The 21,893-nt window shown below is 38.8% G+C and overlaps 1 protein-coding gene across 2 annotated transcripts in view; it reads right to left on the bottom strand.

The window, feature by feature from the left end:
- Nucleotides 1–21,893, bottom strand: part of DIAPH1 (diaphanous related formin 1) — a 102,243-nt gene that overhangs the window by 74,381 nt on the left and 5,969 nt on the right. Inside the window, exons 2-4 of one of the 2 annotated variants that reach the window (XM_070570561.1) lie at nucleotides 3,665–3,691; nucleotides 2,482–2,637; nucleotides 86–187 (exon numbers count right to left, since the gene is read on the bottom strand). In XM_070570561.1, coding sequence (XP_070426662.1) covers nucleotides 86–187; nucleotides 2,482–2,637; nucleotides 3,665–3,691 — 285 coding nt within the window. The remainder of the gene's footprint in view (nucleotides 1–85; nucleotides 188–2,481; nucleotides 2,638–3,664; nucleotides 3,692–21,893) is intronic. The other variant, XM_070570562.1, reaches the window with a different exon arrangement.

Raw genomic sequence — 21,893 nt, 5'->3', positions numbered from 1 at the left:
TAAAATGTTCTATAAAAGTGGCAAAATGAACAGGTCCAAAATAAGGGCAGTCTCCCATGTCATGGGCACCTGCCCCAGGACTCACAGCCTTGGAGGTGTGCAAGTATTGGGACACCATCTCCCTCTTGATGATGATGTCCTTCTCCCTCAAAGGTTGCTGTTTCTCCTCATTCAGGTTCATATCCAGCTAGTAGAGGGAGAAAAAAAGGGAAAAAACAAAATTGCCTCAAATTTCTTACAAGTTTTCAGAGTTTAATATTTAGTATGCTTAGTGAAGAGTTGTACACATTACATTTTTACTGAATATATACATTTTCCTGATCTCTAGAGATTTAAGCTATTACGGATGATGAAAATTCCCCAGGGATAAATGTGGTTAACATTTTAGTATAAATCCCTATAGACATTTTTATACATACATACTTAATTTTTTTCCTAACAAAAATGGACTCAATATAGATGAAAAATTTATTTTGTATTATTGAAAGAAAAGCATACGTAATATTTTTTGCATTTAGGATGGACCTTAATAATCTTTTCAGACTGGAGCACTGCAACACTGGCATCATCCGAACACCAAAATTGACACCAGCAACACCACTCTACGGCCTAAACACCCACCACCCCTGGTCATCTCAGTCCCTGTACAGACTCCTTTCCCATGAAGAAAGAGCTGAAAACTCTGTGATAAAGCCCCTCAAGAGACATAACCTGGAGTGTGGTATTGGGGGAATGGCTCTGCTTGAGCCTATTACACGTAGAACCATGTGTCTGAGCCCAGTACCACTGTGAGCACAAGCTTAATCCTAACAAGTCCAGAATATTATTTAAAATGGGGAAAATATAGGTGGGAAAAAAGTGGATATATCCTATTTCCTCTTGGGGCATGTGTGTGCAAGTCTGTGTGTGAAGGAATCATTGCCTCCAAACAGCAATATTAATCTGACATTTTTCTGATTCAATTCCTGATGATTTTTCCCTCTTTTTACAGATAAATTGAATGCAGAAGCTGCAAAGGTGGCCCTCAGGTTGAATCAGACCCAAAGACAAAGTATGTTTTGTTTGGCTAGCTCAACATTTTAAATTTGGGAGACTTCATATATAAATATGAATTTCTGGCATCAAGGGATGCAATCATCAAATTTCAGATCGTGAGAAACTCTATAGGTCAAACAGTTTCTTCAACAAATTTTTAATAGCGATAGCAAGGATAAAACAGAGGGAGGAAAACCCATAGATTAAATGAAACAAGAGAATAATAGTACAATGGACCTTATTTGGAATTATGATTTGAACAAATGGTTTTTTAAAAAATGACCTAATTGGGGAAATTTGAACACTGGCTATGATTTTTGATGCTATTAAAGAATTATTGTTTTTAAAAAATTACAGATTTCTGGCTTCTTTCAAAAAACAGAAATATCTGGCACTACTGGGGTAGCATCCCCAACTGGAATGCTATAAAACCTGCCAGAATTGAATTGTGGCTGGCCTTTCTAAGAAAAATTCCAAAATCCTTCTTCATTTTCCCACAATCTCTTCTCCGTTTTATCTTCTCTCTAGCCTGTTTAACTTATTTATACTACCTCCCTGGTCCTAAAGACATTAAATTTGCAATCCACAGCCAAGAGATTGTCTTGATAGATCATATACTCTTAGACTCTTAATGCACTTGGATTATTAAGAAACAGACCGATAGTGTCAATGAAAAATAATAATAGTATTACTGATTGAGTGTTCACTATATACCAGGCCCTTTGTTAAGGATTTTAAGCCCCTGCTTTTATTTAAGTTAGGTCTGCCACTAGTCTCTATTTGAATCTGAGTCATATATCCAGGCAATATACAGGGTCTTATGAAACCTTATAAGCATGTACTCAAAACTTTCCCAGACTTATCCCTAGTGGACTTTACTGAGTGTCCTCCTCATTCAGTGTCCCTTACTGAGGGCAGCAAAGTAAGTCACATCCATGTATACTTCATTATTCAACTGACTTCAGCCACAATCTTTAAAGGTCTTCTAGTGATTATAGCATGAGAATTCTCTTTCCAGATTCACCACTAAATAGAAGACCTTGAGCAAATGATGCCTTTCCATTCCTCAGTTTCTTCTTTGTATAGAGTTCATTGTGAATGCTTCAAAATTTTATCTTCTCTGGCTAACCCAAAGGTGGTCTCCACAATACCACGAGTTGGTCCACTCACCCCGTCTTTGTGGCTAAAGTGTTGCTAGGCAGAGGACATTAACAAGGTGGTCAGTGATCAGATATTTCCAAGCCTAATTCATAGATTCCAACTTTATGGACTGGTGCTTGATATTTAGTCTCTTGATTAATGGGACTGCTATTAAGAAGTTCCTTGTTAAGCCTGGAATTCTTGGTAATTAACGGCTAGTTAAGGGGGACCGTGCACAAAAAAGGGCCCACCATGCCCATAAATGCATTTTCAGCAAGAAGCAACATCTTGGGGTGGGAAACTTACCAGCATCTGTTCAAAGAGTACTAGAACTTGCTCATCTGAAACATCTTGCAATGACTGTGCAGTGGGATCATCCCCATATGATGCAGAAGAATTTCTATGAGCAGAATTGGGCTTTTCCTTCTCCTTCTTAATTCTCATGCTGGTAAATCTCTCCAGCTAAGAAAGAGAAAAAAATATTAGCAGTGATCCATTTTCATTTACACAACAAACCACACACCAAACAGCCAACCCTCTAGCCTCTTATACATGCATGGTTCCTCTGGTTTGTGGGCAATTCAAAGCTCTTCTGACATGAAAAGAAGAAACCAGTCTTCCTTGTAGCTAATTTATTAGCATACTGACTCTGTACTCTCAATTTCATCCAAAGATAAGAGGACTGAAGTATTAAGATTTGGAACCTCGCTAAAAAGAGAAAACTTTGTTCTTGAGATCCCTTACCATTTCTAAGCCCTCTGGCAGCAGAGAACTGAAAGCATCTCATGTACAGAGCTATCTCCATAAAATGCCCTTTGTTTCCCTCTAGCTTTCCAATAATAAATGTGGTCAGGCTCTCAGAGGATCCCTCCCTTCGAGAGGTGAGTATGACCATAGATTTTAACATATATAAGTCATAGAGAATAAACAAATAAATGCCTTAAAACCAGGAACCATTCCTTTTTCTTTCTTCTGTACACTCCATAGCACTTGTGCTATGTAGGCAGAAAAAGTTCAATACATATTCTTCAAAATCCCCTTTGCAAAGAATATAGCGTACTTCAGGGGAATATATGCCATCTCTCTGCCAACCAAGTGCTCATGAACCATTCTTCAAACCTCAAGTACAGATGCTCAAATCAAAAAAAGCCACCAATAACCTGTAGCTTATCAGCTCCACCTGTTTGAAAATAACAGTAAACATGTGGAAGCATTGTGGGGCTTCAAGCGACATGAGTGGCAAGGAGACCGCAAGTCAGCTTGGAGTTTACAGAAAGTGCCTAACCTTGGAAGCCAGTGAATGTGCCAGGGAAATGCATGCAATGGGCCAAACCCGGAGCAAAGAGTTAGGAACAAGCTTTGGGGTGCTCTGAGAATAGAACTCATGTCACCATTACAAGTTATAGAAAGTCAAAGTTATGGTAACTGGTAAAAGTCATAGTGTAGGAAAGGAGCTAGAACATGCACATGCTGAACAAAATATCCTTACCTCATCTGCCATGAGCCGCTTCAGAGTCTAGGAAACAGGAAAAAGGAGAGAGAAGAAAGAGAAGAGAGATCAGTGAAATGCCAGGAAACCTCCCAAATACCAGATGGGTTGGGGGAAAAAAGAAGAGAAAATAAGTTGAAAGGATCTAAGCTACTTCCCATAGGCTAAGACTTTTGCCAAATTATTCCTTAGCACATTCCCTTAGGTGACAGGCAGGAAGAGTTTTAAGGTCACAAACAAATGACTCTGGAAAAAAAAGATGGAGAACCGAAAAGACTCTATATTTGATGAACAGTAAACCTACGAAATGTGCTCAACTTCATTAGTAAACAAGGAAATGCAACCTAAAAGCACACTAAGACATTTCGCACTCTCAAAATTGGCAAAAAATTTCATGTCTCTCTAGTCACAGAGCAGTAGGACCTCTCAGACATGTGGGTGGTAATGAAAACTGCTAAGGCCACTTTGGAAAACAGTATAGTATTATCTAGTAAAGTTAAATACACACATACACTACAACTCAACCCATCAATTTCCAATTATCTACCCTAAAGAAACTTGCACATATGTAGCAAGATGTATATAACAAGAATGTTCACAGCAACACCATAATATCTAAAACAGAGAACAATCCAAATAGCCATCAAGAGTAGAACAGATAAACTGGTATACTGGTACAGCAGACAACTATTATGCAAAGAAAGTAAATGAACTAACAGCTACTCACAAACATAAAATTGAATGTGTTATCTCATTTACATTGAGTTTAAAAACATGCAAAACTAAACTATCATTTAGGATATAAAATAATAAAGGGAATGATTACCACAAATGTCAAAAGAGTGGTTATTTGGAGTGGGTGGAAGAGTTGTGACTGCAGAAGGGGACAAGGGGGCTTCTGAGGTGCTTACAATAGTCTATTTCTCGATCTAGATGACGGTTGCATGGATGTTCAGTTCATAATTATTCTGTATGTTTTATGTTCTCTTCTGTACACATGCTATACTTTACCAGGGGAAAAAAAAAAGCCTGAACGCGCAGGTGTGGGAAAGCAGGAATTCTTCTTTGTCCTAATGCTTAATTTTAAACTATCTTTCTTTTTGGTAATGTCTTTAGAAGAGTATAGTACGCAACTTGACTAACCTTCCTCAACTAATGAAAAACTAGTTTTGACCCTACCACAAAGCCATTTTACTAACTTTTTTATGGACAAGAAAAATCTGTATCATTATGTTCATGATCCCTACGTCAGAGTTTAGTTAAATCGAGGGTAAACTATGAATCTTAACTTTGCCCTCCACGGTCCAGAGGAGGTCAAGCTTCTGCTGAGTGAGTGCTAATCACTCACCTGAAACCATAAGAACCTTGCTCAGCGTCAATGGAATTTAAAGCTACTTTGCATGTGCTCCTTACTGGGCAGCAAAAGCAGAAGGATGGTGAGGCAGAGCCAGCAACACTCAAAGAGACCAACAGTTCCTTTTGTCACCACCCTAAGTCACCTGGCACAAAGAAGTGAAACAAGCCACAAAAAGGATGAGTGTGTACAGTCTAGGTTGCCAGTGCCAAGGTTAAACTTATTTGCTCCTAGAGCCATTGCTTCCAGAACCCTGTCCTCCAAACTCAAAATGTTCCCTCAGAACCAAGCAGCAACCCAAACAACTCCAGGATGGATGTAAGGTAGGTACAGAACCTGGGTCTAACGAATCACTGCCAGCCGGATTGTTCACAGCTGCAGGTTAAGTTAAAGAAAGGGGAAACAAGCAGCCTGTTCTTTCTGCTTACAGATTCTTGATTTATTTCTCCTCTGTCCATCCCACTACCACTATCTAAGTTCACGCCATTATTATCTCCTGCTTGACTTACTGCAATAGCCTCCTAACTGACCTCTCTGCCTTCAGTGCTGTCTGCCCCACACCAAATCCATTCTCCATACCGCATCCAAGAGTAATCTGTCTAAAATGCCAACCTACCCCCATTATTTCCCCATTTAAAATCCTTCAAGAGCTCCCCAGTGCCCTCAGGTTAAAATCCAAATTCCTTAGCACGGCACATGACACTCCTGGCTTCTTTCCCTAGACTCATCTCTCAACAAACCCTCCACCTCAAACCCTGTCTTCTCAGCATCTTGAACTAGTTGCAGGTCCACAAACAGATCATGCTGTCTCCCTATCCCAGACTTTCCCCAGGCTGCTGCTTCCCTCAGCCTACATTGTGCTTTCCAGATTAACTCCAACAGCCCTGCAGGATGATACCTGTGTTTCCACTGTAATAGGTACTTGCCGGTCCCATAGTCCTACTAGTGTATTATAATTATCTTTTGATTGTCTGCCTCCTCTACCCCTTTCCAGACTAAGTTCCTTTAGGGAAGAGCCTGAGACTTAGTCATTATATCTCCTATGAACAAATACCATAATCTGGGGCTGCTTTTCTAAAATATGAATCCCTAGAGAGCCCTCAAATCTATTCCACCTCCTCATTGTATCAGTGAAGAAACTGACGCTCAGACAGGTGGAGTAAATCATCGTGGTCACATGACTAGGGGCAAGCAGGGTATGGAACTCAGGTCTCCAGATTCCAAAGCCCAAAATCGTTGAATTCCCCAAATTCTTCTGCCTTATTCCCATTTAATGCCCACTAACTCTTTCCTTTAGATACAAAAGTAAACATCTTTTCATAAGAACGAAGATACCAGTTTCTTTTGCTTTCCCTGGTGCATCATTAGAAACAGATTTAATTCTTTGAAAACATTATCCACGTTTTAGTGCTCAATTTGAGTAAAGACAGCAAAAATGATCCATGCAGGCTAAAAGCGGCATTTCCCTAACTAGTCCAACAGAGGGCAGCAACTACCAGCAAAGTGAATTTCAGCACAGTAGAGGCAAAACTGTTTCAGAACCCAACAGAACACCCAAAGAGCAAGCTCAATTCAGTTAGTGAAACGGAACCTCCTGCTGCAGCATATTGACAGTGTATTGTTTACTTATTTAATACTAAGTGTGTTTTCCTTACAGATCCTATGTATACTGTGTTTGCAAACAATAAGCTTTGCTCAGTTCTTTTTAAAGGTATCATTAGTTGTTTTGTGGATTCTCCGAGATATCGAACAAGAGGTTCCTAGCTCATGAGAAGTAATAAGAACCAAAAATAGTGCAGTCCAGGAAGATAAAATGCCACTGGAGCTATATTTATGCTTTACGCCTCAGACGTCCAAGTTTTTTTTATAAAGTCTCTAATCATCCTATCCACCTCTAATGCTTCTATTCTCACCATTCCCCTTGTTTGCTGTCAATTCTCTTCTGCCCCCAAACCAAACCCTTACTGTCCTAGCCTGGCTGCACTAAATACTTCATCCTCCTGTCCCTCCTATTGAGTCTTCCACTAAAACTATCACTAAAACCTTCAACAACAAATATAGATACTGAAGAAAGCATACATACCAAATGAATTTTTTTAAAATATCAAAGTCTGCTCATGAATAGAGATTAATAGGAACTTCTAGGTAAAAGATGGTAGACTGAATCAAAGCATCTAATTTCTCCCCTCTTGAAACCCTTGTAACTACGGAAAAGGAATTTTTATAAAGAAAAAAATGATGGAAGGAAGGAGCCTACAAGGTTGGAAAAACAAGAAAAGTGCAACTCCAACCAAATTTTGAGGCTGGGGAATAAATAGAAGAACTATTGGCAAACCAACAGACCTAAGAAAGCTGAGTCCTATCAGAAGTAGGAAAAGCCAGTAGCCGATCCAAATTATACTTAAGGATCCTCAAAAGGCTCAGGAATCAGCGTCACCAGGTACCCATGGAAAAGGGAGTTGGAGGAGATTGGTTGAAAGCTGTTCAAGAAGCTGTTACAGCTGCAGATCCTTCCATGTCACCTCCACCACCATGCGATTGGAAGACTGCCCTCCCTTCCTCCAGCAGAAGTCTGGAACTTTACTCTTAGAGGAGGGTAAAACAGAGGGTCTCTGGATTGTGGAATGCCAGGCAGTTGTGGACAGGGATCCTATACCAAAAAGAAAAGTAAACCTATGCACGCTATACACTGAGATACTCAGCACCTTCTCCCTTCTAGTTTCTCAGAATCCCAGCAGCCTGGCACTTACCCTTAAGGCAAAAGGTTGGAAGAGTCTTCTCTGGGGAATCGAAAAACAACCTAAAACTACCGACACAGCCTAAAGCTACTGACATAGCTACTGCCACAGTCCAGGGTGATCACACTAGAGCTGTGCAGTGCAGTGCGGGAGCCACAGCCACATGCAACTACTCAACACTTCTAACGCGGCTGCTGCGACTGAGGAAGGAATTTTTTATTTAATTTTAACAAAATTTAAATTTAAAAACTAACATTCTATTCTTATTGCAAAACTTAAGTATATTTGGAACACCCTGGGTATCTGAATCTACTTTTTCATTCGTAAATTATGGAATCTAAATACACACCAAGTATTTTTTACAAAAATTTATCATCCAAATTGAGATGTGCTATAAACGTAAAATATAGACTGGAGTTCAATAACTTAACATGAAAAACAGAATATAAAATATCTTAATAATTTTTATATTTATTACATATTGAAATATTTGAGATATTTGATTAAATAAATTATATTATTAAAATTAATTTCACATGTTTCTTTTTGCCTTTTTTAATGTGGCTAACAGAAAATCTAAAATTATGTATGTGACTCACATTGTATTTCTATTGGACAGGGCTGTCCTACAGTAAAGGGCATAGCTAACAAACCCTACTCATGCATCCAGACTTTCCCATCAGCCTTTTTCAGTCCCTCATTCTTAAACATGAGCAGACAACCCAGGATTATCAGACATCTAAGGAAACCTACTAATATGAGAGAGAGGGAAAAAAGGAAAAAGGCAACATCATATTGAGACTATGCAAGGAGGAGAAAGATTCAAAAAAAAAATCACTAATATCCACAAGACAGAACATAATGCCATTTTAAAAAGAAAGAAAGGGGGCTGCCTGGTGGTGCAGTGGTCAAGTTTGCATGCTCTGCTTCAGTGGCCCAGGGTTCGCCAGTTCAGATTCCCGGTGCGGACACAGCACCGCTTGGCAAGCCATGCTGTGGTAGTCATCCCACATATAAAGTAGAGGAAGATGGGCAAGGACGTTAGCTCAGGGCCTGTCTTCCTCAGCACAAAGAGGAGGATTGGCAGCATATGTTAGCTCAGGGCTAATCTTCCTGAAAAAATTAATTAATTAATAAAAAGAAAGAAAGAAACACTCAGAACAAAAAGAACCCTCAGAAGTTGAAAATATGAGAACAGAAATTAAAGCTCAATAGAAGGAATGGAAGATAAGAATTGAGGAAATCACCCTAACAGTGGAGCAAAAAGACAGAGATGGATAAATAAGAGAGAAAAGGTAAGAAAATTAATAGATCAGTTTGGGAGGTCCAATATCCAAATAACAGGAGAAAACAGTGGAGCAAGTTATCAAGGAAATAATTCAAGAAAATTTCCCAGTACTGAAAGGTTAAGTCTCCAGCACAAAGTACAAAAATCAGTCACACAAAGGCTATGTTATGGTGAAATTTCAAAACACTGGGAGTACATGGGCCAGCCCGGTGGCGCAAGCAGTTAAGTGCGCACATTCTACTTTGGCGACTCGGGGTTCGCCAGTTCGGATCCCCAGTGCGGACATAGCACTGCTTGGCAAGCCATGCTGTGGTAGGCGTCCCACGTATAAAGTAGAGGAAGATGGGCACGGATGTTAGCTCAGGGCCAGCCTTCCTCAGCACAAAGAGGATTGGCAGCAGATGTTAGCTCAGGGCTAATCTTCCTAAAAAAAAAAAAAATACTGGGAGTACAGAGAAAATTCTATAAGATTCGACAGAAGGGAGGAAAATTGGTCATATACAAAGGAATCAGAGCAGCCTTGGATTTTTAAACAATAATACCACTAGCTAGATGACAAGAGAACAAAGTCTTTAAAAATCTTAAGAAAAACAATTTCCAACATAGGATTCTATACCCAACCAAACTATCAATGAAATGTGTGTTCAGAGGAGACATTTTCAGATATTTAGGCTTTCAAAAATTTTACCCTCATGCACCTCAGGAAGTTATTGTGGGATATGCTCCACCAAAATGGGAGAGCAAACCAAAAAAAAAGAGAAAGACTTGAAATACAGGAAACAGGAGACCTAACACGAGAGAGGTAAAGGAATCTCCAAAACAAAGATTCCAGGATGACTGCTCTGTGCCAGAGAGCACAATTAAAAGGGAATAATGACATTTGAGCCAGACCTTCAAAGACTGTCATCACCATTATCCACTTTTGTTCTGGCTTCCCCCCCCCCTTTTTTCTCCCCAAAGCACCCTGGTACATAGTTCTGTATTTTTAGTTGTGGGTCCTTCCAGCTGTGGCAAGTGGGACACAGCCTCAGCATGGCTTGATGAGCAGTGCCATGTCCACACCCAGGATATGAACCAGCAAAACCCTGGGCCGCCGAAGCGGAGCTCGCGAACTTAACCACTTGGCCACGGGGCTGGCCCCTGTTCTGGCTTTTTAAATTGAGAATACCTGGTGAGCCTGACCAAGATTCTTGGCTTATCTGAACCATATATTAACAGTTTCTTCCTTTCTTTCTTTGCTCCACTGCTTGGACTGTCAAGGACGCTCATTCCACTCCACAGAAGTTTCTTTCTTTGAATTATTCAGGAGAGCTGAAGGTTGGCAATGGTGAGCTTAGAAGCAGAAAATATATGCAGTGCACTCCCTTGACCATATTCCTGCTGGATGTCTAGTACTTGGGCTTCATTGCAGCCTTGCCAGATGCTCAACTGTGGTGAGGCCTATGTTCCCAGGGTCTCACTCATAGCTTGGCCCACTGATATCCTCAGAAGGACCCCTTGTAAACAGTCAGAGAATCTAAAGTCGGACTATTACTCCAAAAGAGTATTCAGTTTATCTTCTCCTGGGAGCCTCCATCTAACAGTGGCAATACTGTCATTTACACAGTCTAGATTTTTGCTTGGTATTCAATCTTTATAATAATCTTTCATTTATATGCAAACAATTATTGATAGAAGAATAAAATATTTTCAAAAGGGGTAGAAAAACATTTGTTCTATAGAATTTTTGTTCTCAATAGAATTAGATGAGTAAATAAATCTCTAAAAGGGCATTAGCTGGTATGGGAAAAGAGCTTAACAAAATTGCACTTATTAAAATGACCTTCATCTTCTCCAAAAGATTCTCAGTATTATCAAATCTTACTTAAATCAACATAAATTGCTCAAAGGCGCACTGCAACAAAAGTAACAGCATCAAAAATAAATACTTGGCTGGGTACTGCTCTGCATTAAGACCATCAATCAACATAAAAATGAAAAGCTGTCCCCTCACTCCCCTTCCAGAGAGTAATTCAAAGCTCTGATTCAGTCACCACATCCTAATGTAATATGTGGTAAGATAAATCTTTTGGTTACCATCTAAAGGAAATAGGAAACTTCCTAGACACTTTACAGTTTCGTTTCTATAAGAAATCAAAAACAAAAAAGTCAGAAGATCCCAAAGTATGGCATGCGAAGCCAAACTAATTACAGTAAATGACTTAATGGGTTTGAAATATACCCTGATCAATTATCATCATAATTAATCATAATAAATCAAATCATAATAAACGCAAATAAACAGTAAAACTTCTTTTCCATAACTGGAATTGTGGTGGCAGTGGTGGTTGTATCTATTAATACTTCGGTTTTAGAAAGTGGGCCAATGGGACTAAACTTGGCAGTCTTTCAGACAGCGGTTCCCTCTGTTTGCCTAGTAACAGACAGAATCTGAACTATTATAAACTCAAGGATATGAGAAAATTCATCCAAGGACCTGATTCACCTCTACCCAATGCCCCGAATCTTTAACTTTTCCCTCTAGTCAGAAAAAGGGCATAGAATTCTCAAACAATTCAGGATGGTCTCTTGGCACAGGGTGCTCACGTAGCCAAACAAAAGGTAATCAGGTAGTATGCTTAGCAGCAGAGAGGTCAAAAGGGATCTAATAAGAGAATATGATTAAACATTACTCTGAACACAGAGTACATTACATAGCAAAAAGTGTTTCTAATTCCTATCATAGTGCTTCACAAGAACAGTTAAGCATGGACAATAATCCCATGAACCACGTGGCTAGCACACAGGTAATACAAACCTACAACTGCAAGCCTGTATCTCAGTACTTTATAAGATTTTGTTCAGGCTAACTTATACTGGACAACTACAACTACATCTGAACTCTTGGCGAATTGACTACCACCAGAACACAAGAGCTGAATGCCACTTGGCCCCATTCTGTGATGACTCTAGGAGGTCCAGGATCCCTGGGAACCATGAAAAACTGTGTAATATCTATAATCACAATGCAAGTCATTAATGCCTCAGTATACTCAGTTCCTACCTCTGCCTCTTCTGACATCCATCCTTGCTCATGGGCAGTCTAATTCAGTGTAAGGGAAATGTTTAGTGTGGGAGGTAGAATTCTAAGATGTCCCTTGAGAATCCTAGCCTGATGTACACATTCTGTATAATTGCCAGGTAATTACCAAGACTATAAATAAGATAGGATATCACTCCTGTCGTTAGGTTATGTTATTTGGCATGACTGACTTTTAAGAAAGGGAAGTTATCTGCGTGGGCCTGACCCAATCACATGAGCCCTTTAAATCTGGGGTGAGAGGTTAGAGACATAAGGATTCAGTATGCCATTTCTGGCTTGAGCATAAAGAGGGCCAAATGGCAAGGACTGCAGGCAGCTGCTATGATCTGAGAGCCAGCAAAGAAACAGGGACCTCAGTCCTACAAATGCAAGGAACTGAACTGTGCCAACAACTTGACTGAGCTCAGAAACAGATTCCGCCACTCCCCCTGACTACCCCGCACCTCCAGATCAGAACTGGCCCAGCTGACACCGATTTCAGCCCTGTGATACTCTGAGAACCCAGTCACACTGTCCATGCTGGACTTCTGACCAAGGCAATTATGAGCTGATAAGTAGGCTTTGCTTTAAGATCTTGAGTTTGTTACATGTTCTTAGCAGTGGAAACTAATACATTAAGCAAACTGACAAAATCTAGAATTTATCTAGAACTTCGGCTAAAGGAAAAAGACCATGAGTCATGACTTTTTTATTTGTGGTATCCTAAAAAACTGCAAGTATGATTTTAAGCAAATGATTTTAATTCTTCATGCTTCACTTGCCGTATTTATTAAAATACAAAATCAAACCAGACACATACTTCTTGGGACCAGTGAAATCATAAAACGGAGTGGTGAGAGATCATTCTGTAAAAGCTGGTATTGTTATTACTATAGCAAGACTTCTTGTAAGATACACACTTGAAGACTGGACTAGTTGACGCTGCACTCCAACAACATGGCATAAGGAAAAGGCTACTCCTCATCTATAAATTATACACTTAGCCACAGTTAATCATTTCACAAAAAGAACTAAAAGACATACCAAAGTCAGGCTATAAATATTTTATATCAGATCCTTTTTCAGACCTTTTATTGTATCTGTTTCTATGGACCAGATTGTAAGTTGCTTGGGGACAGGAACCCATGTCTTGTTCATTTGATATGCCCAATATCTAACAAATGTTTTTAAAATTAGCATCACTGTAAGTTTAGGAGCATCATCTTAAGCACAGTATATTTATTCCATTCATTACTTTACTTAAATTGAGCCAGCTGAGGAAAAATTTCAAGTCAAAGTCTACGTCAAGTACAGTATGATTTTTAAGGACAGCTCAGTAAACTATCAGACTAAACTTTCAAGAGTAATGTCTTTCCCTGTGAGTAAGACCAGGGGACCCTGATTGGTGCTTCAGCCCACATGACATATTTGTGAGTTGCTCTTGGCGAAAATATCCAATTATGAGACACATGTCACCTAGGGAATATTCCACCTCCTTTGAAAAGCAATAAGCCATCAGTAAAGACACAGGCTACCTACAGGTAAAACGGGAAATAAGGGTCACCACAGCAAATAACAATTTTCTTTCAAATCCTAATCTACCTACCCAGGAAGGACAAGGTAAGGTGTATGTCATTCAGAATCACAGAGAAGAGAGAGCAAGGTCCAGCTCTGATTCATTTCTTCATTCTATCGCAGGACTCACATTCAGTTCCTTAGGCAACAGAAGGTTATAACATGGACTTGAATTCAGTTACCAATGAATCCTCTTGCAGCTTTGCCACAAAATTCGCCAGATTTCCAGTAAAAGTAAGTAAAGGCAGGATAAGCTTTTCTTTTTATCTACCACAGTTTTAGTCCTCCCATCCTTAGGACTACATTGTCTCATAGGACTAACGTGAAGGATAAATAATAAAATGGATGTAAAGCACTTTGTTTTGCAAAGTGCTTTGTAAAAGTTAAATAATATATGATGATGGAACGAATGAAACTTGCTGGTTTCCTTCAATTCCCACTCCTTATACAGAAATCAATTAGAACTAGAGAGAAGGAAATAATGGATACCTTCAAATGTAAAGAAGCACTTTCCCTTTCATTTTCAAGGAATGGCCCAAGGATGAGTTAATATCTCATCTATTATTTACAGAGAAACAAACTAGATTCTGACATCACTACTCATTGGTGCCAAAAGCCTAAACAGGAGTTGTGAAGAATTGGAGCACTAACTTTAAAAAAGAAAATATAAGAAAAAGGGCACCTCAGAGGAACAGAAGTCTAAAAGAGAAGCACAAAATAACCAGGAATTGAAAAATAGGAACTATCAAGCTAATTTAACATTATAAAGTTAAATGTGCTTAAGGAAAAGAAAACTGAAGATTATCTAGCAGTCCCCAGAAACGGAGATGGCACACACAAGTTCTCCATGATCACTAAAGAAAAAGAGCTAGATGAATAAGGAAGACTAGCAGCCCATCCATTTAGTTCCACACTGCCTCAGCAGCCCCACAGCTAAACTCAGTATTAGAACGGTAAACTTGTTAGAATTCATACAAGAGGCAGCAAAGGGAACGTAGCAGAGTCCAAGATGTTTTATTTCTAATTAAAAGAGTTCTTTCAATCTACCCCCGCCTTCCAGAATCAATATCTTTTTCTTGATACCACCCATGGAGCCCTGAAAGATCCCAGGCTGTGGCACATGTCAAGCACAAACTAGAAATGTCATATAAAGAGCAATCAGTAACTATAATTCATTCCCTGTCTCAATAATTTACTTATAAATTCAAAACAACAAACTCAATTTCTCTCACAACTGTCTAAAACTGCTGGTGAGAATCTGCTTTCCAATAAACCACATTTCCCAACTATAATTAAAATGAGGGGAAAACTATCTTAACATTAGGATTCAATCCTCTAACAGACAGGTCCAGAATATGTCCTAATAGTCCTCTAATAGTCCAAGAAGGTAAGTCTCTCAGGGAAAAGGAGAAGGTAACTTTTTGCCTACAGCTTAGGTGATCTTGAAACCCCGGGACTAGCAAATCCTGCATCTTAGACAGCTGACAGCCTAGAAGGAAGAAGGAAAGTCCACTTGGGTTTCAGTACTCCAGCTCAGCAGACAGGTGGAAACCAGGCTGGGAACACTGCATTCCTCCTACAAGTCCATCCAAGCAAACTGCCAGCCCCTTGCACCAAACTGCCAATCCACTCAAGCACTCAAGGGTTGGGAAAATAAACTGCCAATAGAGCAAGTGCTCAGATTCTGGAAGTCCTAGTTCCCTATCAAGTATCACAAGGTGCAGCAGACATGCCCATCTCCTTTGCTGTCCGGAAGGAACTGGACATATATTCTGTCATTTGGTGAGAGAACAGTAAACAAAGCTTCCTCTCTTCCAAACATCCAAAGGTTCTGATAAAACTTTTGAATATACACATAAAAAGCAATAAATGATGTTAACCTACTTTTCCAAAGTTTCAACATATTTCTCAAGCTCCAAATACTAGTACTTGCTGTTCACTTTCTTACTAGGCCTCTCTCTTTACTGCCTGAGTTTAGAGAAGATTGTGATTGCTCCTTTAAAAGAGGGGTGTTGTCCACACATTTGGAAACAGTCAGTGACTCAGGAATGCTGTTTCCCAATCTCCGTAGCAACTGTCTTCTCCTCCCATGTCGTGGTGTGAGTAGCAGGACATCTACTCTTCCTCAAGGGTGAGCACGTGTACGACACACCCAAGGCCTGGCAGACAGGAAGTTCCTGCAGCTGATACTGCTTCTGCATAAGAGGCCACCTTGTTTTAAATCCCATTCTCAAACCCTTCATTCCTAAATGATGGTTACACCTCTTTTTTTCTATCCTCACACATCATTCCTGAACACGCAGAAATAATTACAGCCTACTTACTGATAACAGCTTAACTGATCCAAAAGTTACACTACTACTCAAAAAGCTGGTCTTGATCCAAAGTAAACACTTTCTGGCCTTTTACAAATCTAGAATAAGGTTTTATTTCGAGAAAATCTTGAGGCGGGGGACAGCATGAGGGAAAATCTCATTACTCTTCTATCACCAAAAATATAAGCAAGAGTTAAAATAAGGTCCTTCTGATACTTCTAGCAACCGTACTTGTGTATAACTATGTTCTAACACAAACACACACAGAATTTCATACCAAAGTACTTAGGATCCAAAGAGACTTCCATGTATCATGTATTTTTCTCTTTGGTTCTAACTATTTAAAAATAACTATAATTTCTGGAAAACAAGGTACGAGACTTTTACTCTATTTTTATACACATCTATATTTTCTTAGAAAAATGCATATTATTTTCACAACAAAAAATACATTTCCATTTCAAATAAAAGTAGCAACTTTCAAAGATTAGAAAGCTGGAAAATGTTTCAGGTATTTTTTTAAAAGCAGAAAACGTGTAAACTATAATCGCCATGTTGTAAAAATATCTGTGCATAGAGATAATGACTAGAATATTAAAATACTAAGTGAAATAAAAATGAAAAATAGAAATTTGGAGTTCTCAGATTCTGAAAATGTATGTATATGTCTTTAAAAAAAAAGAACACAAAAAAATCAAGCACAACATTGTCCAATTCCTGTATTCAGAATGCCCACCAGTTTACTCTTCTCCAGTAGTACTTTGCTTAAGGAAACACTCTGGGAGGGCACAGTTACAAAATTTAGAGGTGACCATGCAATGTGACAAAGAATAACAAATAGTTAGTGGAGTCTAAAAGCTAGCTCACCTAATTACATGACCTTGAGCAACTTAACATGGCCTCCTCATGTTAAGATGAGGAGGCTGGGTGAGACCATTTCCAGGGTCTCTGCAGGGGCCCTTAAAGACTGTGCCTAGTCACCACTGCTCTTTGTAAGAGCAGCCCAATGCCTGCTGCTTGCCCGATAATACATATCCCTACAGTGGCTGCTCACCACTTCTTCTTGTGGTTTCAATCACAGGAAACAGACGTCACTCGTGGGCCTAGAAGTAAGTAACGAACAAGCCCTGGCGGATGCAAAGAGCTGCCAACTAAGGACAACTCCCATCTTTTTAAAATGTAAGAATCAAGAAATCACTAGAAACCTCTATGTCTGGAGAGCTTGACACACATCTTTCACAAAAACTAACAAAACTAAAAATATCTCTGTAGGCCCCATACAAGCATGATGAAACAATTGTAGAATAGTCCAAAACTACTCTGCTTCTACGGCCAAATGAAGGAATTGAAGGAACTCTTTACCTATGGGTAGGAGCATGGATTTTAAGGAAAAAATAGGGCACTCCTACTGTAGCCACTAGCATTTGTTGTGGAGACCCAGACATATTCTGAGGACTTGAAGACTCATGTCTTCTTTATTTCATATTCTATGTAAACCCTTTCTGTAGCCATGAAAGACTATGATACTAACAGATTCAAACAATATGGAGACTTGGCAATTATTCACTTTACATATATGTTAACAATCCGTAGAGCACTAGGTCAAGTACTGCTGTCATTTATAATGATAAAATTTGGCAGCCCTGTACCATGTGAAATAATGCTGAGATTTTTAATCCTATAGACATGTTCCTTCATTAAACATAAGACAACACTATAAGATACTATCTCTAGAGAAAAACGGTAGTCTTTTCTTAACAGAGTTCTTCTGGTGGTGTATAGTTACATTAGTGGTTCTCTCTGCCTCATAGTTACCTTGGTGAGAGAGGACTAATGTTTTCAAAACTGTCAATCTCCTACATTAGACCACAGAAACAGAGAGCCTTGAAAAGAATCTCAAGATTCTTAAGACTAATATTAAAACTAAAATACATAAAAGGAAATTTTTATGTGAGCTAAATACCACGACTGCTCTTAGGCATCTTACAAGCTAGATGGGAGATAAGATCCCCAAAGAAGATATCTCTGTCTCTCTCTCTCTCTATTTTTTCATTTTTTTTGCATCCAAGAAAGACTAAAGAACACTTCAAATAAGCCTGCAATCAAAACCCATATATACTATACTACAGAACGTTTAGAAGAAACAATAGGGCCCAAAGATAGGCTCAGAACATTCCCACAATGGCACTTCCCAGCTGAGCCCACAATTTGGCTATATAGGTTTGAGATCTAGCTGAAGAGAGCCACATTTTTAAAAATCTAGATTAACCCCTGAAAGTCTGAAAAGATGGATGTATTAAAATTGGAAATTAAAGGACGGGAAATCAAACAAATGTAACTACGTAAACTCCACCTAGGCAGCAGAAACAATTTGCTGGAACCTTAACACTAATCTATTAATATTCTTGGATATGCTGATTTAATAACTGTCAGCATCATACATTCACATGGCCAAAAACTGAATCAACATGCATTATGACATGTGACAAAATGCTTATTTTCAGTCCTGCTTTCTGCAAGTTTCTACGGAAAGAGAACCTAAAAGCCCTTCCTAGGGATAAAATCATCTCTACGAAGTGGCTTCATGTTTCTGAAATGATTTCTCTCCCATTAATCCTCTTGACTGCTATAACAGGCCATTTCTCTTTACTACAGCCACACATTCACACCTCTGAGCTTCGGTTCACACTGCTCCCCACCCCATAAAATCCCTCTTTCCTCTTCCCCAGCACTCCCTGGATTTCCTTCCAGGGCCTCTCATGTCCCTCATCTTATGTGAAGCTAATTAGCACTGCCTACAATTATATTCTGGATCATTGACAGAATTTGGGACATTAGTACAGACCTTTGAAATCATTCATTCCAACTCTCTAATTTTACAAGAACAGACCAGGAAAAGTGGAGTGATGTACCCAGAGGTCACATGATTGATTAGTAGCAATGTCAGAGTAAACAAAGTATACAGAAAGAACACTTCAGCGGAAGTGGGAGATGGGGCTCTAGTCCCAGGTCTAGTCGTAAATTTGGACAGATCCTTTCTCTAGGCCCACATTTCTGAATCTGTAAAATAAAGGCTTTGAATGAAATAATTTTTAGCATCCTTTTCACCTCCAGCATTCTAAGATACTAAAGCCTAGGTCTTCTGACTCTGAGTCCAGTAATCTTTTCACTTAATTCCTTCACTTCTCTGAATTTCTAGAGCTTTTACAGTCTTTGCTCATGGCCTTAGAGCTTTTCCTACCCATTCTTCTACAGACTTGGCTGAGATTACAATCTCTTAAAAAGCAGGGACTGAACTTGATAGGACAACCACATGACTTCTTGATCAGTCTTTTGGATCTAGGGTAGATCCATGTAGGTTCAGACAAACAAGAGAAACTATTCTCTACTCTTTGCCACCAGGCATACAGAAAATCCTAGTTCCAGGTACCTGGATCTCTGTGGCAATGTCTTAATTATTAACCACAGGCAAATAACTGCCAAGTCTCAAGAACAAACTTCAGCAGTCTCCAGACTCAGAAGAGACCCTGGAGTTATTAGCCATTTGCAATCCTTACATTCAAGTTTGAGGGCCACAAAGAGAGGTCTTTAAGAACACCATATGCCAATACTAAAATATAGAGAAGATAACCACAGAAATAGTCTAGCAACAGCTTCCTCCTCCCCTTTTGTCATCACTACCTGCTGCTCTCAGCAATTTAAACAACTAAAATTCCTAACAGGTGAGGCTGTTAGAACTGTTCTACTTTAAAAGGAGATAAGGTTACATTTTAAAAAATACTAATTGACAACTTCTTAATAACTCATGAGCCAGGGGAAAGATAGGTTTTGCATGCACTGTAACAGCTACTTTTTCGTGCCTAAGATAAGAAAGGTTAATTAAGATTCTTGCAATGGTTTCAGAGTCTAAATTACCAAATGCAAAAAGCAGTCAGGCATTTAGCCTCTGCACTTTGTACATCTAGACCCAATACCTCTTTCCCATCAACTGAACTAGAGGAGCGTCCAATTTTAATAGACGGTAGTTGTCAAAAGAGATACCACCAAAATTTTCTATGAAATTTCTAGCAGTGAATACTCTTTTATACTGCCAGCGCAAAAACTGGACACTTGTAAACTGTCAGCACAATGTGGTGAATAATAACATACTGTTTTTTTTTTAATCAGTTATACCTAGTTCTGACCTAAAGCAAGTTGCTTGATCTCACTGAGTTTAATTATCTATAAAATGGGAATAACAATAGTACCTATTTATAAGGTTGATGTGGAGATTAATGAGATAATGAATCTAAAGCCCTTTAGCACAGTGCTAGGGCTACAGTAAGTATGCAACCAACAACTGCTATTATTATTGTCACTGTTATTGCTATCAGTACTCCCTATCCTTCCAGTCTGGAGTGAATTAATCTTCTTATCTATAAAGATGTTGAACATTCATTAATATTTATAGATAGGAAGACTGGCATTATACAACCTGTAGCACACTGAGTATAGGAAAACAAAAGGTTTGTAACACCACATAAGAAGATGAAAATGCTTTCAGGATAAATGGAATCTCAAACGTTACCAATCCTAAGAGTATCAGAAACGTTCTGTCTTGTCTACAGGTGAAAATTTACACCCCAAAGAGAATGTGTGGAATGTGGCTCATATCCACAGTAGCAAAGAGAATTTAAGAGCTAAATCTATAAAACTTTTAGAAGAAAACAGAGGAGAAAATCTTAGTGACTGATTTTAGCAAAGATTTTTGAAATGAGACACAAAAAGCAAAAGGAAAAAAATTAATTAGACTTCATCAAAATTAAACACTTTTCTTCTTAAAAACACACTGTTAAGAAAACGAAAAGGCAAGTCACAGGAGGAAGAAAATATTTGCAAAACATATATCCAACAAAGGACTTATATTTAGACTATAATAAAAAAATTTAAATGGGCAAAAATTTTAAACAGACACTTCAAGGGAGATATGCAGACAGTGAGTAAGAACTTGAAAAGATGCTCAACATCATTACGGAAATGCAAATTAAAGCCACACTGAGATACCACCACACAGCCACTAGAATGGCTAACATTTAGGACTGATCATACCAAGAGTTGGGAAGGAACTAAAATTCATATATTGCTTGTGGGAATGTAAAATGGTACAAGCTCTTTGGAAAACAGTTGGGCAATTTCTTCAAAAGTTAAACAGCCCTTCCACTCCTAGGTTGTAGGAGTCATTCCACTCCTAGGCATTTACAAAAGAGAAATGAAGGCATATGTCCAGAAAAACATTTGTACGTGAATATAAACAGCAAAAAAAACCCCAAGCAAACAAAACAACCCCAAACTGGAAACACCCAAATGCCTATCAACAGGTAAATGAATAAACAAATTACGGTGAATCCATATAACATAAACTCAGCAATAAAAAATGAGCTATTAATATGTGTTAACATACATTATGCTGAAAGAAGCCAGAAAAAAGGGTTCATGTTGTATGATTCCATTTATGTAAACTTATAGAAAATAAAAACTAATCTATAGTTACAGAATGCAAATCAGTAGTTACCTGGGGATGGGGGCACAGAGAGGGGTGAGAAGGAGAGATTACAAAGGGGCAGGAGGAAACTTTTGAGGGCGACAGATATATTCATTATCTTGATTGTGGTAATGGTTTCACAAATTGTAACTAAATATGTGTAGTTTATTGTACGTTAATTATACATCAATAAAGCTGTGAAAAAAAAGGAGGTGATGGCCAAAGGGTCTGTGGCAAAAAAAAGGCGAAGACCCCTGAATAAAGTGTGGACTTACTCCACGAAAAAAAAAAGCAAGTGAGGGTTATCTTTTTCACTTGACCCTAAAGTTCTAACATAAAAAAAAAAAACAGCAGCTATAGCTGAAATGTAAGCCCAC

Source organism: Equus przewalskii, chromosome 13 (genome assembly GCF_037783145.1).
Source record: "Equus przewalskii isolate Varuska chromosome 13, EquPr2, whole genome shotgun sequence".
Classification (NCBI taxonomy): domain Eukaryota; kingdom Metazoa; phylum Chordata; class Mammalia; order Perissodactyla; family Equidae; genus Equus; species Equus przewalskii.
The sequence above is the reverse complement of the archived record's forward strand: the minus strand, read 5'-3'. Positions and strand labels throughout refer to the sequence as shown.